Source organism: Labrus mixtus, chromosome 7 (assembly GCF_963584025.1).
Source record: "Labrus mixtus chromosome 7, fLabMix1.1, whole genome shotgun sequence".
NCBI classification, from domain to species: domain Eukaryota; kingdom Metazoa; phylum Chordata; class Actinopteri; order Labriformes; family Labridae; genus Labrus; species Labrus mixtus.
The window spans coordinates 21,589,218-21,606,271 of NC_083618.1; the positions used below are offsets into that span (position 1 = coordinate 21,589,218).

General features: G+C 42.6%; 1 protein-coding gene across 6 annotated transcripts in view; it reads right to left on the minus strand.

The window, feature by feature from the left end:
- The window catches only part of LOC132976945 (plasma membrane calcium-transporting ATPase 1-like), a 104,624-nt gene that overhangs the window by 52,599 nt on the left and 34,971 nt on the right, over window positions 1-17,054 (minus strand). For all 6 annotated transcript variants that reach the window (XM_061041232.1, XM_061041228.1, XM_061041229.1 and 3 more), the window contains exon 2: window positions 11,278-11,735. In XM_061041232.1, coding sequence (XP_060897215.1) covers window positions 11,278-11,473 — 196 coding nt within the window. In that variant the 5' untranslated portion in view covers window positions 11,474-11,735. The remainder of the gene's footprint in view (window positions 1-11,277; window positions 11,736-17,054) is intronic.

A 17,054-nucleotide genomic window follows, 5' to 3' on the forward strand; every position in this document is an offset into this window, starting at 1 on the left:
CTATAAGAAAATGAAAGGTGTTCCTGCTGGTTCATTTATTTGTTCTCAGTGAAATCTAAATCCAACACCACAGTTTCTATTGTGAAATTAATCATTGATTTTTTTATCCAGAAACAAACACCAGACTTTAACAACCCTGACTTGTCTTCCATTCCTTATATGTCACACCACTTTCTTCTTAAGTCAAGTCTTTAAACTTGTACAGAATTCTGTCCGCTGACACCTAAGATACCAAAATCCAGGCCTGTGTTTGCAATTTATTCATTTGTAAGCAAAATCTGGACACAGAAAAAAACCAAGTATTGAATAACAACCATATAAACATTATAAAACCATTATCCTGTAAGACTCTAAAGTTAGCCTCCTGATAAATCATGTGGAAGGTTTTGTTCACACATTTTCCCTTTAGACGTCAGCGTTTTGTCACTTGTGTAACTTTCGTTCTATTCATCCTTTGTCCAAACTGCTCGAACCTCAACTTCTCCCGCCTTAAAGCTTTTTTTAAACTTTGATAACTTTGAGGCGTAGCGGTGCTCCTACACAGTGAGAGGCAGAAGATGCACTGTCGTTATAAAACATCCAGATTTTACACGTTTCTATAAACAGACGTTTTTGCAACATGACCTACTTCTGTTTCCATGACAAGACTGCAGCCTCTACACACACACACACACACACACACACACACACACACACACACACACACACACACACACACACACACACACACACACACACACACACACACACACACACACACACACACACACACACACACACACACACACACACACACACACACACACACACACACACAGAGTTTGGGAGAATCACCAACACAAATGTTCCACCCAGAGATGTTCTGTATCTGCATTCATTATTTCCTCTTCTCTGTCTGGAGGATCGGACGAAAATAAAACACTCAAAAGGTCAAGAAAACGGTGCTTTCAGGTGCAGCCACAGAAATTGGAAAAAAAAATTCCCATGATCACAAGTGAATGATAAACAGCTGGGAGTATTTGTGATGTCTGACATGTTTAAGTTACCACTGTTTATTTGTAAGTGTTGCTTGGTTATTTTAGACCCCTCCCAAGCAGCTCTATTTCTTAACTGGATGCAACCCCTTAAAGAAAACCAGAAAATCTTTCTGTTTTTGGTCATATAGTTAAATGAGAGAATCATTCACTGAAGTTAGTGTTCTGTTCGATTGTCAATCATCTAGGCTGTGACTTCTGATCTTTAATCTGTGGCCCTTGGTTTGGGAATCTCTGACAGTAATGAGGCGATGGCAGCCCGAGCTGACCTGAACCCTCCCAACATCCCCGCTGAACACACAATCTGCTGCTCCAATGGAGCCAAAATCCTGCACATAAACATGACTCCACCTGATCAGACCGAAGCCAGTTTGAATATGCTGCGTCACAGGAAAAATACTGTAGAGGAAACACGGATTGAGAAATCATTAAATACTGACCAATTCCACTAAACTGACAGATTACTCGATGGACTTCGATACGAGTAAAAATCAAACTGTATCGATTGCTGCTTCAACAACATAAATCTAAGTCATAGGCACACAATGAGAGGTTACTTCCTGTTTTGATTTCCCAAAATTACAAGGAAACACCTGCACATTGTCTAAGTTGCATAAATACATTGACAACATTTCAGTCAATGTATTGGTGCAATTTAGACACTGTCACCTCCTCTGCTCTCTGTCTGTTTTTAAGAGACATCAACCTTACTTTGCATCTTAAAGAGACAACAAAAAGTACATGAGAAATTGAAGTATTTGTGCACTTGTAAATTTGAATTGACCGCCTCTCTCTCCTTCTCTCTCTCTTGGTTGGCACGGGACGTTTCTGGGCGGGGAGCTGGTGTGTTTCCTCCAGCCAATGACACAGTGGCACAGGTGAGTTTAGGAGTGGATACAGTTCAGGGATTGGAGGCGATTCAAACTGGTAAAAAATGAAGGAAATGGACGTAGCGGCAAAGAAGAGAAAAGACAGTGAGGCTGAAACACCAAAGCTTGTTCCAAAACTGGGGTGAACATTGAGTTGGCTTTCTGTTTGACAGGCAGTTAGCTTGGGCTAGCTTGCAGCAGTGAGTGTGAGCCCAGGAGGAGCGGCCCAATTTGAATGTTGAGTTTACAATCTGCAATGAAAAATGCTACTGACCCCACCTTTAACCAACCATCGGATTTCTCCATTTAATTGATTCTAACCCTGTGCGGGAAAGATTTCCCACAGTCCTCTGCCAACTGAAGACCAACTATTATCTGTGATTTTCCTGATTCCAGATGTGTGACCGTCATTTTCCAGCAGTGACTCATCCCTCACGCTCATTCATTCTCCATATAAAGACAATAAGAAGAGTTCTCTGTGCAGCCGGATGCTTTCATGGAGGGGGATTCGTCTTCAGAGCTCCTCATGTTTGGTTCTTATTACGTCTGGGTGAGAAGTTCATATAAACCCCTTCACCAGTTGGAGTTTATTTATAATGCTCCGTCAATTAATGAAGTGTAATCAGCAGCCCGTGTTTATCTTCTCTTTCCAACACCGGAGGATTTTCTGAGCTCAGTTCATCACCACAGGACCTCATTAACCGTAACTTCAGCAATCTGTGTTTACTCGCAGCGGCTTCTGCAGCACAGGGACGAGAGTGAATGAAATCGAGACTCACTGATCCGCTTCCCCTTTTTTTTTTTGTTGCACTAAATCTGGGTGTTTTTCAGAGCAGTGTGCGACTTCCTCGGTGTGATTGCAAGGGCAGAAACATGGCTGCTGTGTTTTCTGGGAGGAATTGGGAGATGTGCAGTGGAACGTGATGTGAATTTCAACAGGCTGCAGTGCCAGGATTCCTCGTGAAAACAGGACTCTGTAAGTCAGCGAGAACATGAGCTCAGGCGTGTTTCTGTCTTCTTCATGTTTTAGTAATGACCTCCTCTTCTTCTCCGAGGATTCTCTCTGGACACATCAGATGAAGAGTTCTCCTCCTCCTCCTCCACTAAACTTCTGTCCATCTGTCTTTCTTTTATTCTCTATAGATACTGTAATCACCGAACGATTCTGAGCAGGGAGGCAAGATAAATATCAGAGCCCAACCCTGTCAAAATGTGAGTCTTTTCAAGTGTATTTGTCTAATTTCAAGTCAGAAATATGTCATTACGCTGGAACTCCAATAGCCTAGCGGTTATGTTGCACGCCCCATGTGTAGAGGCTTTAGTCCTCGTAGCAGCGCCTGCTCGGGCCCTTTGCTGCATGCCATCGCCCCGCTATCTCCTCCAAATATTTCCTGTCTCTCTTCAGCTGACATATCCAATGAAAGGTACAAGTTTTTGTTAATTGACGAGATCTAAAAAGCTACTACAGTATGAAATTCATCAAAAAGAACTCAGCCTCAAACCCCACAAAGAGGAGGACAGTTTCCTCCTGCCAGACGGCATTACCTCGCTGTAATCCTGTTGATTTGGTCAAATTTCTCAGAGTAGCGCGGTGCTGCTTTAACTCAGTCTGTATAGAGCAGGCGCAGCATACACAGAGGCAAAGTCTTAGAAGCACTGATCTGTAGTTCGACTCTAACCTGTAACCACTCACTCACTCTCTCTCTCTCATGTTAACTCGCTCTAATCAGCTGTCCTATCTAATTCATAGCTTTCAATCATGTGACTGGCGCTGAGGCCTGGAGGGCAAAAAAGACCTTAAGATAAGAAAGTGGCATCCACCATTGAACACTGTTTACCCTATCCCTCTTCCTGCATCCTATCCCCCCATCTCCCCCTATCCCATTTTTCAAGCCCGTCAGTTTTGTTGGATAGCTGTTTCGTCATGATTTGCCTGAATTTGCCCAAGATTTCTGCCTTTGTAAAGGCCTTTTTTTAATCTAGCTACTTGCTAAATGTTTCTATAGTGCTCATGACGGATGAACGCTGGGTCTTTGTAATATAGCAAAGAGTGCAGTCTTTTACCTGCTCTTTATGTAAAGTATCTCGAGACAACACTTGTCATGAATCTGCGCTACACAAATAAAGATTGATTGAACTCTCTGTGTAGCTGCAGCACAGGCTTGTTCATTTACAATCTCTCCAAAACGATGCAAATTTACATCACAAGACAACCACTGAAAAACAAAGATATCATGATAAACTGAAGGTTTTGGACAATGACCTCATGACCTGTGCCATGCTACCTTCATTAGACGTCTTTAAAGCAGGAATTATAGATGTAAGATCTATATTGAGACATTTAATGAAGAGATGTGGTGAGATGAGAGCAGATGAAGAAGGGTTGAAGTGACCTCTGAAGATGAAGAGTTTTGATCTGAGATGAGCGATACGATGAGGAGACAAGATGCGTTTTAAAATAAATCTTTGAGTATTCAGCTTGCAATAGCCGTTCACGTGTCCAAAAGAGCCGCTCTCAAACACGTCTGAACACAGGTTATAAAAATACACCTGCTGTCAGAGTCTTCATCTGCAGTTTGTCGTCTCACTGTGGTTTCATTTTAAAGTTTGGTTTGATCCGTTTGAAGCTGCTGAATGATGCTGAAAGCTGCCGTCTCTATAAAACACAGAGAGAACAAACAGCAGAGCTCTTTCTCTGCCTGTGGTATCGATACCAGTCTGATTTGAGCCTGTTTTTGTTTTTTTGTGTGTGACTGTGACAGCAGGATTTATTTGATGACTGGCGTCGGCCCGTTGTGTTGCCGAGCGTCCCCGCTGAGACGCAGATTAAAGCTGTGAGACGATGTTTCTGGAACAAGCAGAGCAGTCTGCAGCACGCTCTGCCTTCACACGTTTAGGAGCTTCAGGTTTATCAGCCAACATGCAGATGCACATTTTTACTCAGTTTTCACTTTCAGTCATTCTCTCTCTTTCACAGAGCAGCAGCACGTTTCAGTGTCCGCTCTCATTGTTCAGAGACTTTTTGATGTCCACTACAAACACAGACGCCTGTTTCTTCTTCTTCTTCTCCTTCGTTCTCCATGTTGGCAGAACTTACTCCTTTTTATTCTTGATCGTCTCTGTGATCCATACATCAGCTCTGTCTTTACCGACAATCTTTTTTATAATCATCCTGCAGCAGGGATGATATGATATGTATACTGGTATGATACTGGGTTCAAAATATGATTTCATCGCATTTATTTTAAAGAATGTCTAAACTTCATACACTCATCAGATTGACCACAATTTATGATTAATTATGATTTTTTAAATTGAATTCTCTGACAAATTTGAAAAGTATCTTGTTTCCTTATTTTTCTTTATGAATGTAGGAATACTTTTTTATTTGGTTTTACACTTACCAATACAAGTAGACAGTTACTACCAGTATCGGCTAATTTTATCGCAGATATGCGCCGATATTACGAGATTTATTCACCAGTCAAATAGCTTTTCATTTGAGTTTCATTGTATTACACTAGCAGTTCTTTATCACCAGCAGAGGGCGCTATATGGGTTACAACAAGCATCATCACTCTTCAGTGTCTCTACAGATTGAAAATGTATCTATGACCTGATCTATTATGACCTGCTTCATTATTATTCATTATTATCATTGTATTATTGTATTATTATTATTATTATTTTTTTTTTTAGCATCAACATATATATACTGTACATTCTATATATTTTATTATATTAGTCTATATTATATAACATTTCATTATATTATTCATATTGCACTATATTATATTATACTACATTATATTATATAACTGCACTCTGCATTACTGTGGTACAACACTGCCTCTCTTCTCTGCTGTTTACATTACTTGCTGCTATTTATCATACCAAGTCACTTTAATCACTTGTCACTTTATCTTGTCATTCTCTGCAAATACTGTCTCAATTCTCAATTCCCCCCAGTTAACTTCTTCATTCATTTTGTACTGTATATACCCCCTGTTTTTATTTATCTTATCTATTCTGTTTAATGTGTATTTTTTAGCTTTCTTGTCTGTGCTGCTGTCACGCCCAAATTTCCCCTCTGGGGATCAATAAAGTATTATCCTATCCTATCTAAAAAAGATATCGGCAGATGGATCCGAATGTTTTTCCTCGCCAATACCGATATCAGTATCGGCCCTAAAAATCCCACATCGGTCCGGCCCTAAATTCAAAAGTGACACTGAAGATATCTTTGTTTTGGTTAAAGTTTAAGAAAGATTTAAAAGAAATACTTGACATGCATACAGTTGAACAGTTGAATCATGTCACCCCTGTACCCCCGGGTGGGCCACCCCAGTTAAAATAGTCTGGAAACGCCCCTGCTCATGTCTACATTCACGCTATGCAACAAGACGCACTGTAAAGCTCAAACTCCCTTCCACCATGTCTGTACGCATCTCATTATTAGTGTATACGAGTCATAAAATGCTTTTTTTAAATCACGTGTTGATTTCATATAAATGTTTATATGTTCTGGCACCTCTCCAGCTACCAGACCAACTTCCATATTGAGCTACTGCCGCCCCCAAAACATCATCTCAGCTGACAATGCCCTCGATGAACATCCTGTAAACAGTTAATTATATTCATTATTACAGTTAATTTCCATGTATCTTTCTTTTTTATTTCCTGCTTCATGAACCTAACATCTAATCATTCTGCTAACTGCTCCTTTAAGAACTCTGCGCTGTGTGTCACTGTTTGGATCACAAATGACCACATTATTCAGATTTTTCCTGCAATGAAAGAAACCTTTCACTCTGTTTAAAAATGCATGAAGAAATGTGGCTCTATAGCATGTAATGGTATGTGATGGCATGCAGGTCACGCACATGAATGCCCACACACACACACACACACACACACACACACACACACACACACACACACACACACACACACACACACACACACACACACACACACACACACACACACACACACACACACACACACACACACACACACACACACACACACACACACACACACACACACACACACACACACACACACACACACACACACACACACACACACACACACACACACACACACACACACACACACACACACACACACACACACACACACACACACACACACACACACACACACACACACACACACACACACACAGAGTATGTTATGCTGCTGAATGTTCATGTACAGCCAAGTGATTTGTCATTTCCTGCAGAGGTGCATCTTGGGAAACCATCACATTAACTGAACACATCATCTTAAAGCTGAAAGTCTTTGAACATAAAAAGGAATTTCATTTATATTCAAGCACATTCTGCAGCTATCGGAGCCAAACACATCTCTGCCTGTTCATTATATCAGCCAAACTGACGTCATCTGTGATTGGTACGGAGTAAAAACCACTCACAGTGTGTGCGAGAAACCATGCTTCTAGAAACTAAAGCTACAGCATGACGCTAACTCCAAATGCACAATATGTCATCATCTTTTCTTTTGTAACATGAAGATCTGATGATTTTTATTCATTTAACCTTGAGTCAGGATTTTCTGGCACAACTTCACCAACTGTAAACTATAAACATATTAGACGGACGCTTTTCGGCTTGTGGCGTTCATCAGAGTCATCAGTTGACCCTGGGGTATGAAGTGTGAAAACCCGGCAGGAGATGCACAGTCAAACTCTTCTGGCTTCAAGTGCCATCCTGCAACTTTTCTAGGAATGACTGGCATCCTGCACCCCAACACTGCGTCTAGTTCTCCTAACACATGCATGAAAGCGTCGAGGAATAAGGAGGGAAAGCCGGAGAAGCGTCCAAGAAAAGTTTCTAATGGCGATGAAAGATTAAAAAGTAACTTAGTGTTCTGAGGGAGGGATCCAATCGAAAACAACGAGCAGAAAACGCTGATGACTGATGGTGTGACAGTTCCTTCTTTGAGACAAAAGAGTAAAAAGAGACACACCTATCGACGGCGCTCTCCGGGAACATTCTTCTTAAGCTTTTCTCGTGGTTGTGGTCGTAGGAACAAACATCTCAGATGATAAAAGAACACTGGATTGGACAGGGGAGTTTCATTTAGAAGCTAACGGCGAGGTGGGAGATTGAAAACAGTTTTCCAATCTTCCGTCTCCTCGCGCCGCCGTCTACAGGATATAAACCTGCCTTTAATACAGAGACGCTCACATCCTCTGCTGCAGAATGATGCAACCACCAAGCTCCAGAAACCCTCAGGCCAATAAATCAGAGGCACGACAAAACGACATATTTCAGCCTCTCTTTGTAAGGCTTGTGCCAGACTTGTGGCTCGTCCGGGGTAAACCCAGACTTTCTCTCTTTGTCAGCCAGGATTCATGTAATTTAAGGGGTGATAAAGAAATGCATCACTACTTTGCACCTCGTATTTTACAATTAGAGTTTATCCAAAGTGCTCAAAATCAAGCATCCATTCTTAAGAACGTGCAGCTAGAAGACGGAAAGAGGGATTCAGGCTTTTCAGCTTTTCCCATGACATTTGAGAACATTTCAGAGCGTTGGGCAGAAGAGCGAGAACAGGTGACTTCACCATAAGAGATGAGAAAGAGTGAAAAAGCAAACACACAAAGACCCCGAAGAAGAAGAGCGTTGCATGTCTTGGTGTCTTTATCCCTCTCGCTGATCACTCAGAGGAGCATTCTGCTTCAGCTGGCAGAGGCATGGAGGACCTGAGGCTGTGTGTGTTTGTGTGAGTGTGTGAGTGTGTGTGTATTGCAGTGAGTGAGTCTCGGGTCACGCAGCTCAAGCAGGGTCTCAGATTGGTGGCTGACTTCTCACACCACGGAGCTCGAGAAAAAGATCTGACACGCCAGCAGGCCGAGGAACCTCTGAACCTTCAAACATGAATCCATGAGAGAGAGAGAGAGAGAGAGAGAGAGAGAGAGAGAGAGAGAGAGAGCGTGAACCGATTTGTAGCCCAGATTCAGCCTGAATGATGAGGCGATGTTTCCTTTGAAAACACATCTTCTTTGAAAAACTTTTATTTATGGCCGTCTTTTTCGAGGGTTTGGGTTGAGACGGATTCTTGTTCTGATTTTTGACCGTGTCAGCAGACAAATGTTTTAAAATATGTTCACTATTCTACTCTCACAAAAGTGAATCCAGAACATTTAGAGCTCCGCCTACTGACAGCAACACAGGCAGTTAAGCAGAAGTCATTAGCACAGTTTCAGTTGGACTTTAATAGTTTGATTTCAGCAAAGAGTCAGCAATGGAGACATCTACTTCTCTCCTTTTCTTGATTAGCTTCATCTAATCCCAAGTTTCTGAAAAATCAGCACACGAGAGATGAAAAAGCCCAGAACTGTTTGTGCGTCACATTAGCATAAAACATCTGAACATCAGCTGATGAGTCAGACTGTGACAGTTTAATCCATTTTTTTAATTTTCTGCCTGTTTCAGCCTTCAGTGCTGAATGTGTGTCTGTGGAGATTTTAATCTCACATGAAGGAATAAAAGTGAGAATAAATCAGCTCCTGTCTTTGTCTCACCTGAGCGCTGACAGAACACGCTGACGTTCATTAGCATTTTCCTAAAATAAAAAACTGTATTTTTAGGTACGCATGTGTGTCTCTGTGAAGCTCTTTGTAACCCGTGTCCTTTTTAAATAAAGTTTACATCTGTCAGATCGCCTCGCACCAGGAGGCGGCGTGTCCCTCTCAACATGAAATACACTCAGATTTTGTAAAATGCTGACGATCAATGACTTTCAAAGAGGCAGCAGACTGATTCATCAATACACATTAACCAGCGGGGTTCAAAGCTGCCGCTCACTGACGTCTGTGTGTGTGTGTGTGCGTGTGTTTGTGTGTTTTTTCAGGTTGAACTCAGAATTCAATCAGTGTCATTTTTTTTTTTTTTTTCATCAGAGTGAAAGTGAAGCAGCTGCAGAATAAAACATGTCATTATCACAGCGCTGATACAGAGACACGGTTAAATATAACTGTGTGAACTCTCTGACTGCTAACATGACGCTAATGGGAATGAGCTGCACAGGTTAGCTAGCTCTCACCTCGCTATAGACAGAAAAACAAGGTCGTCTTTTTGGGGGGGTTTTAGAGCGAAAGAGAGACGGGTTATAACTTCATCAGTTTGAGGCCCAGCTGGTCAGAAGTCGGATAGAAGATATCTGAGCGGGGGCCGCCGGTAGCCTCGTGGTGAGTGTGCACGCCCCATGTACGGAGGCTGTGGTCCTCACTGCAAAGAAAAACCATGCCCCAGTGCATTATGGGAAATGTAGGAGGCAGTGGTTCTGAGGCTTGATGTGAAAAAAAAAATGTAAAAGGAACATTAAATGCTGAGTAACTGACGTGTGATGAAATGTGGGTGAACACAAATAAAATGCCTAAAAAGAAAAGAAGAGAAGTCCTGCAGCAGAGTCAATGTTCACTCACACACTCGTCCTGCATCACGTTAGTTCACTGTAACAGTCAATCACTGAGTGTGTGTGTGTGAGAGAGTGTGTGTGCGTGTGTGTCTTTGGCCTCAATCTTACATCAGGGTTTCCCTCCCCCACATTCCTCCCTCCCTCCCTCCCTCCCTCTCTGCAGTGAAAATATAATTACAGTTTCTTCATTAAAGTGAGTAATTTTCTTGTGTGGAGGACGAGACTACAGCTGTCCTCTGATTACTAAATGGAACAGAGCAATGATCTATGGAGCCATTAGGGGAACGGGCTGGAACTAATTTCAATCCTGGAATGGACCCGTGGTTGTAAACACTCGCGCACACACACACACTCATAAAAGCACACAGAGTGAGAGGGATCAAAAGATGAAGGAGGGAGACACAAACAGCCGGCTGTCAGCCATTTTCTGGCCTCGTATGAATCTCTGACTGAAATCCAAACGGATCTTCTATCAACACTAAATATCGACCGCGTCTGAGTTTTACCAGAAATGTTGTCCATCTGTTCGTGGGAATTGTCATTGTTTAGTGCCTCACACTCTGTCACCTCCTCTCTGTGTGTGTGTGTGTGTGTGTGTGTGTGTGTGTGTGTGGGGGGCTACTGGCCGTAGCCTCGGCTAATGAGCCTGCTCCCTTCGCTCTGCCGCCTGAATAAAACAACAAGCACAGCGAGCGGATCATATTGTAGGAGCAGCACGGTTTGGCGAGCTAAAAAATGGAGATAAAGTTGTACGTATGTTGTGTCAGACCAGCGCAATGCGTAACCACTTTCAGCGCGGGCTCGCCGTCAGGACGTCAAGCTAAATCCCTCAGAATTTTCGTTTCCTGGATATGACTCTTATGAAGCAGGAAAAGTACATGTGGACTACTGAAGTCTTGTTTTGTGAGCTAATCGTGTCTTACCTTCTATGGGTGATGTTTTCAGGCGGCGGCAGATGCCCTGCACGTCCGTGTACGTGTCCGTTATCTTGTTGACTGCCTCGGCGCTCCGCAGCTCCATCAGGTCCCTAAGGTCCTCCGTGGTCATCCCAAAGTCCCCGTCATGGTTCCCCTCGGCCACCGAGTTCCCCGGAGGGTGGTCCGCCGTGTTGTTGGCCATGTTGGTCCTCTTCACAGCAGAGTTGTAGTTCTTGTTGTTGTTTTTGTAGTTTTTGTTCCTCTGAGTGTTTTTTTTTTTTGGTTTGTTTTGTTGTAACACTGATACAATAAATGTCAGAGTGTGTTTCTGTCAGTTCACAGGAATTGTGGGTAGTGTAGTTCTCACAGGAGGCAGGCGGAGGAGACGAACGCTGAGGCTAACTCCTGACCCGGATGTGCATGCTCCTCTGGGGTTACCATGGAAACAGGGATGTAAACATGTTCTGCAGGAGAAACAGAAAAACAGACTTTTAAAAATCAGACAGAAAACAGTCGAAAACTCGGGATGCATAATCAATTTAAATGTTCTCGTCATCACAAAATGAGCTTCCACAATAAACAAATCGCAGAAGTCTGAATTCATCGCAATAAAGAAGAAAAATTATTTTATACAAATGATCGCTGCTTTCTCACTCAGCATGTGAACATTTTACACGCTATCACGCCATTTCATGCAGTCAAATAAAAGTCAAGTTCACCGTCAGCTACCCTCAGAGTAGATTTAGTGGTAAACATTTATCTAAAGCTGCAGAATCTTTATTTATCACCCTTCATATCATTATCAGAATATATCTATATTTTTAAAGGTTTATTTTGGGGCTTTTTATGCCTTCATTTAGAGACTGGACAGAGGATAGAGTCAGAAATCAGAGAGAGAGAGAGAGAGAGAGAGAGAGAGAGAGAGAGAGAGAGAGAGAGAGAGAGAGAGAGAGAGAGAGAGAGAGAGAGAGAGAGAGGAAGGACATGCGGAAGGGGAAAGGAGCCAGAGGTCAGATTCGAGGCATGCTACTGACCAATAGGCCACCAGCTATGATAATCACAATATTGATTGCAGCCTAAAAACAGACTTAAATTCCAAAATAATTAAAGGGGACATATTGTGAAAAATCCACATGTAAAGTGTTTTTGAACATACATTTGGGTATCCTGAGTGTCTATTGACCCATAAAATGTGAAATAAATCCATCCAGTCCTTTGTTTGTGGTCTGCATAAGTCTTACAACACAGAGAAGTTTTGCTCAGTTTCAAATTTGCTCTCCTTGTGATGTCACAAGCTGGATTCTGGTAAAAAAAAAAAAAAAAAAAATCCCCTCTTCTCTCCTGGTATCGCCACCCATGGACTCCACTCCCAGCCTACAGCAAAACTTTTGCGCAGGTCCGCCATTTTCTCTCTACAGAGGAGTGATGTCTACCGAGAAAACTCAGGGGGGGCTCATTGCATTTAAAGAGACATACACACCAAAACGGAGCGTTCTGAGAGAGCTGGTTTATACAGGGTCACAAACCTCCTCTGGTGCTTGATTCATTTTATATTTTGCTAATTCATAGAAACTGACTGCACATGTAAAATACCTTCCTGTATTTTCTCATATCACAATATAAAGCTCAGAAAGAAAAGACATCACAGTGTCACTTTTTTACATCACCGCTCAGTCGACGTCTAAACACACAAACAGCAGACATGTCCGAGCTGATTTTTCTCCATTAACAGCACAGAGACTAATTGGGCCAATTAGGGGAGACTTTCTGATCTTTGGTTATTAAAAGAGCACGCTGAACCACAGAGGTCGTTATGATATCAAGTGATTATCGGTTCACGCTGCTCCTCGGGGATTCATAATTAGTCTGTAAATATCTGCTCTCCCTGAACCGTCTGCTCTGAGATCAAGACTCTTATGTAGAAAAAAACAGTCAACACTTTAAAAAATCATTTCTACATTTTTCTGATTGATGCATCAGTTATATTTCACCTCTGCCAACATCAAACCAGTGAGAGCATCACCTGGAGATGACATCCACACATCTGTTTTAATCTGTAAATCCAGGTTTGAAAGATTAACATATCTACATGTAACACTGAGATCAGAAGGTGTGACAACAAACAACAGCCAGGAGGACAATAAGAACGATAAATTATATTTAAAACTACATCTCCCTGACCCCACAGTCCCCTCTTTAATGAATCTATAAATGCTCACGCTCTACTTCCTGTGTGTGTGTGTGTGTGTGTGTACAGCCACACAGCACGCCTAACACACAAGCAATACGAGAGCTACGAGCTGAATTCATCACTTGAAACAATTCAAATTCAAAACCCATCACCTGATGTCGACCACTGCCTCAAAACATTGAGGTCATTAAACGTTTTGTGGCTGTGAGTAAAGACCGTGAGTCATTTAAGTCAGATACAGCGATACTGTATGATGGGAATTCCCGCTAATGGCGGCAGGGATCGATTATAGACTTTTTCACGTCCATGTTGTCCCCGTGCTTGTTCTCGTGTATGAACTGCAGCGTGCTGAAGCTCACCTCTTCTAACCGTGCCAGGGCCAAGGAAGTGTAGCGTGCTTGAGCATGGTGTGGAGCGGTCGGACTAAAGGAACTGGGCTCAGAGTGAGACACGGTACAGATCGCCCCCCCGCCGAGATTGTAATTCAGTATTTCTGATTTGCAGCTATGGTATTCGTCCAACCAGAACAGATGAGTCTTAACTCACCTCACCGCACAAGATGTTCAATAAAAACTTCAGAAAATTCTGACTTCCATTTCTTCTACTCTGCTTTTTGGTGACTTTGTCAGAAGGGGGGAATCGAACCAAAAACAGGCACGTGTACACCGCTAAAGTGATCAGGACCGCCTTCTTTTTGTCTATTTTTTCTGCTCTTTTTTTATTGCACTGCATCTCTATGATGTGTGTATTAACAACCCTTCTATCACAGAGATAATTATGAAACAATGAAGTTTATATCAGGTTTTTTTTTTTAGTGAATAAAAGTCTAGAGTACGAGGGATGCTGCTGAAGAGGAACAGGGAAAGAACACTCTGCAGCTCTGAGAGCCAATCAACAACAAGCGAGTACCATACAGTAAATGTGTGTGGCCAAAGTGTGGCATTCCAGTCCATCAACACCGATTATGTAAGTGCACATCAAAGGCTGTCCTCCATTTTTCACAGTTTAGTGTTCTGTCATGCACGCACACACACACACACACACACACACACACACACACACACACACACACACACACACACACACACACACACACACACACACACACACACACACACACACACACACACACACACACACACACACACACACACACACACACACACACACACACACACACACACACACACACACACACACACACACACACACACACACACACACACACACACACACACACACACACACACACACACACACACACACACACACACACACACACACACACACACACACACACACACACACACACACACACACACACACACACACACACACACACACACACACACACACACACACACACACACACACACAGGTCAGTGAGGTCACTGGTTTCTCAAACTGGGGGGTGCATCCCTGTAAGGTTACACTCACAGCTTCATTCAGACGTGACGATGTGAGATTCATGCCGCCTGAGCTACGGTTGATCCACAGACGGAGCAGAATCACTGATTAAACAAGTCAAAAGATTAATGTAAAGGGAAATGAATTCTATGATAAATGGATTCACTTTTTACTCTTCACAGTTTGATTTGATAAATGTTCATCACTGTCTCCCTGCTACGAAACCAAAATCCTCTAACTCAGTGGTTCTGAACCGGCCGAAGCTCAAGACCCACCACTAACTCCTTCATGAAAAACAGCGACCATATTTCTGATATGTTTCAACCTATCAGATTAGAGGGTACAAAGCGTGATAGAACAGATATACAGAAACTTGCTTCATCGACCTTTTGACACAATCTTTCTTCCAGGCACACCTTCACGACCCACTGAAAATGGCTCCACGTCCCACTTTTGGGTCCCGACCCACCAGTTGGGAACCACTGCTCTAATTGCTTCTTTCATGAAGCTGAAAGACTTATCCTAGAAGAAGTCCAAACATTTCAGAAGCTGCACATTGTTTACTTTGTCTACATAATCTGACTTCATAACGGTTTTAAGCCGGGCTCACACTTAAAGATTTTCTAAATTTTACCGTTTAATCTCCGATTCAAAATCAGAGATTAAACCGTTTTGCTCCTGTAGTGTGGTGTGTGTTGTTTCGGTAACTTTGCTGCTCTACAAACACGAATACATTTTATTCACCAAACACAAGCCTGACTCTCAAAACTGGACCTCTTTACTTAATTTGTCCCGGTGAATAAATGTGAAAGTATTTTTTAAGAGGAACTGCTTTTCTCCTCCACTTATTATTCACTGGTTTTTAGCCGGCTGTGACACTTCTTTCTGTTGGGATAAAAAAGCAAACGGTTGAATTTTTGGGGACACAGCGGTGAAATTATTTATTTTTAAAAAAGGAGATTTTGAAAAAGAAATTCTCAACTGCTCTTATCTACTGTACGTGTTAATCTACTGTCTTTTACTTATTTCAAGCTGTCATTAATATCTCCACAGTATCCGGTTTGAACAAGCGCTCTGCCAGTGTGTGTGTGTGTGTGTGTGTGTGTGTGTGTGTGTGTTGTCCCCTCTCTGTGTTCAGTAATTATCCGTCCGTTCATTGACCAGAAGTCGAGTCATTATAAGAAGTGAAAAGAAGTGCCTGCAGACCCTCGGCACATGAATGTTTGTTGTTGATTATTACACAAACACTCGCTGATGTCACGGTGATGAACGTGTTAATTACAGATTATGAGATTACTTAATTATACGGGCGCTAACGAGAGGAAACACACAAGTATTTCATTAGAGCAGATCAAATAGGTACATAATTCTCCATGAGCGATTCACATTACAGCAACACAATCTCTCCTCGCCATCGATGGAATTAATGATCGTAAATTGTTTTTATAAATAATAATAATACTAATAATAATGAATGTGAAGTTTCCAGTGAAGTGGTTTTCACATCGTAGGGAGGAGATTTTACTCTCCTGTCTCGTCTTGTGGATTAAAACTGTTTCTAATAGTGCTAGTGTGAGCCAATAGGAGGGGGGAGTGATGTTTATATCCTGTGACTGCTGCACGGTGCATAGGGCGTCTGCATGCGACCGCTACGATCTTATAGCGTAATATAGCGGACTCTGTTGCTTCGCCCTCTACTTCCGCGTTCTGCCAGGTCAGGAGAATCTCCGCAGCAGTCCTCCCGAAATGATATCGATATTTTCCGGAGTGCATATGTGAAAACGGCTCAACATTGACTTTTTCATTTAGGGGGCTGCACGGTTTTGCCTCACAGCGAGGAGGTTCCTGGTTCAAATCCCCGTCTGCCCCTCTGTGTGGAGTTTGCATGTTCTCCCCGTGCATGCGTGGGTTCTCTCCGGGTACTCCGGCTTCCTCCCACAGTCTAAAGACATGCTCGTTAGGTTAACTGGTGACTCTAAATTCCCCGTAGGTGTGAATGTGAGTGTGGCTGGTTGTCTGTCTCCGTATTTCAGTTCTGTGATTGGCTGGAGAACAGTCCAGGGTGTAACCCCGCCTCTCGTCCAATGACAGCGTGGATCGGCTCAGGCGCCCCCCCCCCCAGGTGGACTTTTTCATTTACTGCTGTTCCAAATGTTCCTATAACACAGTGTGAAGACACACTATA